The sequence below is a fragment of the Phaethon lepturus genome, unplaced genomic scaffold (genome assembly GCF_000687285.1).
Source record: "Phaethon lepturus isolate BGI_N335 unplaced genomic scaffold, ASM68728v1 scaffold7390, whole genome shotgun sequence".
In the NCBI taxonomy this organism is placed as follows: Eukaryota; Metazoa; Chordata; class Aves; order Phaethontiformes; family Phaethontidae; genus Phaethon; species Phaethon lepturus.
Window position 1 is genome coordinate 498 of NW_010509743.1, and position 8,002 is coordinate 8,499.

The 8,002-nt window shown below is 55.1% G+C and overlaps 1 protein-coding gene across 1 annotated transcript; it reads left to right on the plus strand.

Annotated features, from left to right (window-relative positions):
* The first annotated feature begins 1,054 nt into the window (after positions 1–1,054).
* On the plus strand, positions 1,055–7,589 carry LOC104614578 (selenium-binding protein 1-like). Its single transcript, XM_010283439.1, has 11 exons — positions 1,055–1,122; positions 1,410–1,530; positions 2,673–2,858; positions 3,422–3,542; positions 4,125–4,307; positions 5,128–5,306; positions 5,700–5,778; positions 6,130–6,251; positions 6,352–6,444; positions 6,686–6,804; positions 7,427–7,589. Exons 3-11 carry the CDS (start codon positions 2,691–2,693, stop codon positions 7,587–7,589), a joined length of 1,227 nt encoding a protein of 408 aa, XP_010281741.1. The 5' UTR covers positions 1,055–1,122; positions 1,410–1,530; positions 2,673–2,690.
* Positions 7,590–8,002: the final 413 nt, after the last annotated feature.

Below are 8,002 nucleotides of genomic sequence, written 5' to 3' on the forward strand. Positions count from 1 at the left end.
TTACCTTGTGTCTCGGCTGGGGCATGGAGGCCTCCGACGCGTGAAGAAGTCCCGGTGGAAATGAGCAGAGGCCCAGGATCAGATACGGGTGGTTGTGTTTAAGGAAAAGACCTGCATGGACCAGCAGATTTTTCCTCAAGATTGGTGGTTAGCAAGGCGGAAACAAGCCGCAGCGCTGGTCTGGCACCTCCCAAACGCTTAGGAGCGATGGCTCCTCCCTTGGCAGCTTGCTTTGTCCCCCCACCCCTTTGCCTTGTATATAAGGCCCCCTCGGAGCAGCCTTGGCACAACACAAGCCACTCCAGTGAGCAGACGGTGAGCTGCACCTCCAGTTCCAGCACCTCTGCTCTTGAGGAGAGTGAACCAGAAGGCCTTCAACATGGGTAAGAGAGACTCTGCAGCCTCCCCGCAGCCCGCGGCAGCTCCAAGCCCTTGGAGCCCCTCCTGATCTGGCTCCAGCCACTGCCTGGAGGCTGCAGACATCCCCCCTTGCAACCGCGTCCCGGCTGGGCACTGCTAGGTTTGTTCCCCGGCAGCGCTGCAGGAGGGAGAGAGGTGGGACTGAAGTTTGGCGGTTTGTCTGGCTGGTACCAAAGGTTTCTTTTGTCTGGCCACCGATCTGCTTGCGGGGCTTCTCTTTGCCTTGAAAAGCTGCTTCCATTTGGCTGTAGCATCCGTGTCGAGGGGAGCTTCCCCTTCTGCTGGGGAATCGTCAGGGCGACGAGAATCCCGACGTATTTTCCAGGCTAGACCTTCGATAGCGAGGTAGTTGTCGGTGGCAGCTCGCTCCCTTCAGCGGCGCTCAGAGGATGCAGAAGCGGGCTGCGCAGTGGTTTGGTCCGTGATGTCCTCCGCGGCACTTTAGGGAGGATTGCCCTCCTGGGTGTGTGATTTGTCAGCGCCGCAACAGCAGTGGGTGCCGCTCAGAGAGGTCCCCAGTGACAGCTGGGGCGGGAGAAGGTCCATCGGGTGGGACAGAGTCTTCTGCGTAGGCCCCTTTCAAGGACGTGGACGTTTCTCATTTTATTCTTCTCTTCTTCCCAAATCAGACAGATGCAGAGTTCAGTGCTACGACTACCCCACCTGCCCGGACGTTGTGAAAGGCAAGTCGTCTTGAGCGTGGCTTGGAACGGGGGGTATTTGGGAAAGAGCTCCATGTTGGCGGAGGCCACCGCTTGTTATCTCTCTGTGCTGAGTCCCTTCCCCCAGAGGGAGAAAACGGTGACTGTAGGGCGATGCGCTTTTGTTGTTCTGGGTCAGGAATGGAAGCGAGGTTAGACAGTTGTCAGTGACCAAGCAGGAAGGTCGTAGCATGCAGAAAAATAAGTTCAGTCCGATCTGAGAGTCTGTTGAAGCGTTGCTTTTCCTTTCTGGCTGGTTCATGGCCTGTTTCACCCCAAGCTTTCTCTCTGCTCAGCTCCTAGAGAGGAGGTTGCCTACGTGACCTGTACCTACAGGGAAACATGCATCGACCAACCTGACTTCCTGGCCACCATCGATCTCAACCCCAGATCTCCATATTATTGCCAGGTACCTGTTTCCCAACTGGTTTCTTATTGGGCTGATGACTAGCTGCTGGCTCTGTGCTTCGTCGTGCCCGGGATTCAGGACATTCACTCATTTTTGCTAGGGAAAAGCAGATTGCTTGGTAGCCACTCTGTCATGCAGGCTGTCTGTTTATGCCTTGCACCTTCTTGTCTTCCTGCATCTTCCTTTCTCGTCCGCCCTGGCTTGACTCTTGCCCCCTGCCTGTTCGTGTCCTGCCAAGACCTGTCTGGGAAGCCCCTTGTGAGTTTTATCATGGCAAGTCTGCTCCTTGCTTCTCCACTGGCGTTGCGCATGAGATAGGGATGTTGTCTGCTAGGGACCTCCCGTTCCCGCTCTCTTCCCTCTGTCCTCCACGTGCCTGGCTCTGGCTGAACCTTCTCTGTCTCCGTGTCCTGGGGACAAGCCGGCTCTGACTCACTTCCCAACTCACTTCCAGAGCACCTCGGTGCTGCGAGTGAGCTTTTGAGCACATGCTCTGAATCCCCCTGTCAGGGGCTGCTCAGCGTGGAAAACGGCCTCTAGTGACGCAGGTGGTTTAGGGTAGCCAGCACGTTTGCAGAGTTCGGCGTGTTTCTGTTGTGCTGCCCTTCCAGACATGTTCTGTTACGCACCGCAGCAACGTGTCTGCTGCCATCCTCGATGGGGAATCGGCATTTACCTGTCTCCGCAGGCTGCAAGGACGGGTTCTCTATGTCGAGGGTGTATTTATGACCCGACCGGTCCATTGCTACACCACCTCAGCAGAAAATGCACTTTAAAGCAAAAATAGGCTTCTGAGAGTTTTAAACACAGGTTGAACTCCAGTCTCAGGAGGAGTTCACAGAGCAATGCACCAGTTTTGTCAAGATGATGATCATCATTTCTTCCTGTACATGATTTTCTGAATTTTAGTGGCATGGGGTGAGGAGTTCTGGAAAGAATCCCCACCTTTCCCAGCTGCACACAGTAGGCTAAACAAAGAGCAGTGGCCAGTGCAAGGAGCAGTGTTCTCCTCCCTGAGTCTCTAGAGGCAGTCCCAGCTACAGTCACATGGAGGCTACCAAGACAGCGGTACCTGCCAGCGTTAGGGTCCCCGTTTCTCCCTGCCTCCCTGCGTGAAGCCTAACTCTACCTTGACTGCCTAGGTGATCCACCGCCTGCCCATGCCCAACCTCAAAGACGAGCTGCATTCCTCGGGGTGGAGCGCTGGCTGCACCTGCTTTGACAATATCTCAACGAAAAGGAACAAGCTGATTCTTCCCTGTTTGATTTCTTCCCGCATTTACGTGGTGGATGTGGGTTCACAGTGCCGGGCTCCCAAGCTCTGTAAGGTATGCCTGAGGTGATTCAAAGACAAGTTTCTGGGAAGGAGTTGGGAACTGGTGCTTCTGGAATAATACAGGGAAGAAGGTTCTCTCTTCATCTTCTCTTCCACCCTGATTTTTTGAGAGCTGGGTCACGTTTCCCTCTCAGCTCTCTGCTTTTCAGACCAAGGAAGGCTCTGATCATCATTGTGTTCCTTTCTCTGTACCTGTTTCGTCCAGAGAGTGTCTAGTAACTGCATTCCTCTCTATGCACCTGTTTCGTCCAGAGAGTGTCTAGTAACTGGAATTCACGCAACACCCCATTCCTGCCCCCCACCCAAATAATGAGGTGGACAGACAAGCTGTTAGGAGTTACGTGTTGCTGCATTCTCATCTGTGTAAAGTGGGGCTCAGAGGCCTCTGTGCTCCTCTCCAAGGCGAGCAGGCCCTAGCAAGTGTGAGTTCTTGGAGGGAAAGCTCCTGCAAGCATTAGAGATTTTCAGAAGCCTCCGATGGCCAAAGGCTCTGCCAGGGAGTGTGGAATGAGGTGAGCAGCCGGAGGCTGAAGTGTGTGTGTCAACTTTTTTCAGATGATTGAGCCAGTGGATGTCTTCTGGAAGTGCAACAAGGGATACCTCTGTGTAGTTCACAGCCTGCCTAATGGTGATATATTGATTTCTAACATGGGAGATCCAGCTGGCAATGGAAAAGGTACATTTTCCTGTAATCATTCAAATAGTGTCGTTCGTATTAGAAAAATAACGACTTGAAAATGCCGACTTTTAGATTTTTAAACAGTGAAACTTGAGATACTTGTTCAGAAGTCCCTGACCTTCTTTGCTGGTATAAGCCCAATAATCACCCACAAGCCTGAGGTGCAGAGTGAGGACATGAAGAGACGTGTTAGAGGAAAAGCTGGTCCCTTCTGCACATTCGGGCACTCAGTCTACCTGTCTTAGCATGTCTTAGCATGTCTTGTTCATCCATGACTGCTTGAGAATGGGGAGGTGGGCTGAGCGCTGCCGACACAGGTAACTTGGCCACTGAAAACACTAAAGTGAATATTCAAGTTGGGATCATTTTTGGCGCCCAGAACGGCTATTTAGCATTTATAGGGATCTATAAACACAACTCTTTACCCAATAAAGAGCTGTAGACTCTTTGCAGCTGAGTATCTCAAGGTTTAACCTATTTTTGACAATCTTGGCCATTTAAGTTGGGCTTACAAAAAATGTGTTACCTGTTTAGAAGTTGAGTATGTGATTTGTTGTACATGTGCTTTTTTTATCACAGGTGGATTCATTGTGCTGGATGGAGAGACCTTTGAGCTGAAGGGGAACTGGGAACATGACTGTGAGGCCCCCCCAACTGGATATGACTTCTGGTACCAGCCACGCCACAATGTTCTGATCAGCTCGGCCGGACTAGTCATGAAACGTGCGGGATATGGATTTAATCCCGATGACTTCAGGAAAGGTGAGGGAATACGGATGCAAGTGCTGAGCCAGAAGTCACTGAGGTGTCAGGGAGGGTGTTGATGAAGTCAGGGAAAAAGTCACAGCTGGAGCCAAGGGAGAGGCAGATTTCCGCCCCAACAGCCCATGGCACAGGCACTGCCAGAGGACCTGCAGCGTCTGCCCTTAAGACAGGCTGGTCCCCTTCTTCTGCCGCTGCTCGCGAAATCACTGCAGTTTCTCTGCTAATTCTGGCTAGTTGCTGCCACGGCTGTCCCCATTGTGAGCATTTCGGGGAGGGATTAGTCTCCGTGCGAAACCCCCCTCTTCTGACTTGGTTTTCCTTTTCCTCAGGGGTCTTTGGGCGCCGCCTGAACGCCCAACTGGATATGTCTTCTGTTCCCAGCCACGCCACAATGTTCTGATCAGCTCGGCTGGACTAGTCCCGAAACGTGCGGGATATGGATTTAATCCCAATGACTTGAAGAAAGGTGAGGGAATACGGATGCAAGTGCTGAGCTAGACGTTACCGAGTCCTAGGTGACCGAGGTGGTCCCAGGTGTCACCTGGGTGACATCTCGCAGGGTGTCAATGTGGTCAGAGAGAGGACAGGCAGATTTCCGCCCCAACAGCCCATGGCACAGGCACTGCCAGAGGACCTGCAGCGTCTGCCCTTAAGACAGGCTGGTCCCCTTCTTCTGCCGCTGCTCGCGAAATCACTGCAGTTTCTCTGCTAATTCTGGCTAGTTGCTGCCACGGCTGTCCCCATTGTGAGCATTTCGGGGAGGGATTAGTCTCCGTGCGAAACCCCCCTCTTCTGACTTGGTTTTCCTTTTCCTCAGGGGTCTTTGGGCGCCGCCTGAACGTGTGGAACTTGTCCTGCCGCACCCTCACCCAGTGCTTTGACCTGGGGGAGGACTCTCTGCCCCTGAGCGTTAAATTCCTGCACAACCCCGATGCCGCCGAGGGATACGTCAGCTGTGCCCTGAGTGGCATCGTCTACCGCTTCTACAAGTGCGAGGCAAGTACTGTGCCGGCAGCCGGGGAGGCCCGGCCACGGTGAGCTACAGGGTGGTGGAGAAAGGCACAGAGGAAGTGTGGGGTAGCCGAGAGCAAGGAGGAGGCGCGTGGAGAGGACGGTAGCCAGAGCCTGGCCTCACCACGTACGCTGGACTGAGGGGAGTCTGTTCTTCCACCGAGTGTAAGGGGAGCCCTTCGTGAGCAGCTGGGGTGGACATCTGGGGGTTCTTTTGAGCGATGAAGCCCAGCCTTGCTGTTGGTATCACACGACGTGCCCTTAATTGTGTGGGCTCGTAGAAGCTGGCTGCCGTGCTAGCCGTCCTCAGGCAGCTTTGCCTGGCTGTGCAAGCGTGGCAGGAGTGCTGACGGCGCGGTGCCTGTGTTTCTTGGACAGAGAGACAACTGGGCAGTAGAAGAGGTGATTCGGATCCCGGCCAAGGACGTGACGGGATGGATTATGCCCAAGATGCCAGGTTCGTGTGCCCCGAGCGTTGTGTTATGCAGCCTGGCAAAGGGGGCTCGCCGACCCTCAAAGCCTTGCTGGGTAAACACACCGGAAGGCTTGTTGGAGGGGTTGGGGGGCTGTGGAAGCAACCCCCAGGAAGAGGCTGCGGCCCCCCCCCCACCCCCGCAACTTGGGGGGCTGTGGAAGCACCCCCCAGGAAGAGCCTGCGCCCCCCGCCGCAGCCCGTGCACTTGGGCAGGTCTCCTGTGCCAGAGGCAGGGCATAGAGAATGGCAGGGAGAGACGCGGGCTGGGGCGCGACGCGAGGCCCGTTTCTGTCGGTGCTGCCTTCTCTAGAGCTCTTTGTTTCTGTGCCCCAGCCTTCACAGTCGACCTCGTCATCTCCATGGATGACAAGTACCTGTATCTCAGCAACTGGCTGCACGGAGACATCCGCCAGTACGAGCTCTCCAAAACCTGCAAGCCCAGGCTGGTGGGGCAGGTAAGGCAGGAGGAGCAGGGCTTGCGCTGCTGGGCTCCTTAGCGGGATCTGGTGGTGGTTGGGTGCCGAGGCGACACGTCTCCCTCTGCCTTGCTTACAGGTGTTTGTGGGAGGCAGCATCCTCAGAGGTGGACCCGTGTGTGTGTGTAGAGACGAAGAGCTGAAGTGCCAGCCGGAGCCCTTGGTGATCAAGGTGAGTTCCGCGTCCTCTTTGCCCTCTCTGGCCCTTTGGGCTTTGGGTCTGCTCAGCTAGTTCTCTGCCTGAGGTGCCTGGGGTGGGTCTCCACCGAGGTGCCCGTGTGTCTGCAGCACCCGGTAGCTTGCGTGAGCTAGGAGGGGAGGCAGGCGCGCTGCTCCCCTCCCCTGCTCCTGCTCGTGCTTGGCTGCCAAAAGAAAGAAGCCAGTAACATCACTGCTGTCTGCTGTGCCTTCAGTGCAAGAGAGTGTACGGCGGCCCTTGTAAACTGCAGCTCAGCTTGGACGGCAAGAGGCTGTACGTCACCAACTCCTTCTACAGCACGTGGGACAAGCAGTTCTACCCGAATATGGTCAGGTAAGAGAAGTTTGGGGAGAAAGGGCCCGCTTTTGAATGGCCTCTCTGTCAGAAGCGGGGAAGGCGCCTCACTGAGGGGCTACAAGGACGCGTTTGTGACTGCGGGGGCACAGGTTTTCCGGCCATCATCCGCACAGCTTCCTCGTGCTGATTTTCACGTGCAGTTGACCCTCAAAGATCTCTGGCTGGGCAAGGGGCAGCTGCTGGCTGTGTGGAGCTGCAGTGCCAGGGTTTTGCTTGGGAGCACGTTGAGTGTTGCAGAGCCGACCCGTGGATCTCTGCAAGCCCGGCCACGTGTCTGCTACAGCATCTCCCAGTGTATCCACCAGAGGTGTTTTGACTTGGCAAAGCAGACGATGGTCTCCAACACAAAGGCAAGCTCCAGCTTGCCTGTCACATCGTGCCTAGCGGTTTACTCGCGTCCGTTGAGAATTCAGGGGAAAAACGTGAGCACTGGTGGATGCCACTACTGGTCGTGGGCGTCCCAGTGCTCCCTGCAGAAGACAAGACGTTAAGGAGAAAGCCTCTTCCTCGATACGGATCAGGAGGGTGAAGGCCAGAATCTCTCGAGCAGGACCGTGGTTTGCCTGTCTGTAATCGCTGCGCTCTTGTCCCCTCGCAGGGAAGGCTCTGTCATGCTGCAGATTGATGTGGACACTGAGAAAGGAGGCCTGACCGTGAACAAGAACTTCCTGGTGGATTTTGGAAAGGAACCCAATGGGCCTTGCCTTGCCCATGACATCCGCTTCCCTTGTGGGGATTCCACCTCCGATATCTTGGCCTAGGCGCCATGTGAAGGCTTCTTCTCTCTCTTCTGTAGTGCAGCCATTAAAAACGAGCATAGGGTAATTGGGTCTGGGGGTCCCCATTCATTGCTGGAGTCTAGCTTTCTGCTGACAGGAGCTACGGCAGCTCCGCCTTGTTGCGAGGGTTCGGATCAGGCAGACCTGTGAGCAGAGACACACGGCATGTTTTCGGTGGTGTTTTCAGCACAAAGCAATCCCTGGGCATGATTCACAGAGCAGAGCCCAGGGCACTTGCTCAGCCATGAGATGTGCAGAACGCACGGTGTCTTTCGGCAGCAAGCAAAGTGCCCAGTTCGTCTGAGTTATTTTTCTTCAGCCAGGTCATTCCTGGATAGTCTTCCCCTGGCACGAGAGCACTCTTGGCTCCCTTGTCACGTGCACGGGTTGGTATG

Coding starts and splice junctions, on each gene's coding strand:
- LOC104614578 (XM_010283439.1), top strand. CDS start 2,691: ATGCCCAACCTCAAAGACGAGCTGCATTCCTCGGGGTGGAGCGCTGGC. Junction 2,859..3,421: donor GGGCTCCCAAGCTCTGTAAG/GTATGCCTGAGG, acceptor AACTTTTTTCAG/ATGATTGAGCCAGTGGATGT. Junction 6,805..7,426: donor TTCTACCCGAATATGGTCAG/GTAAGAGAAGTT, acceptor GTCCCCTCGCAG/GGAAGGCTCTGTCATGCTGC.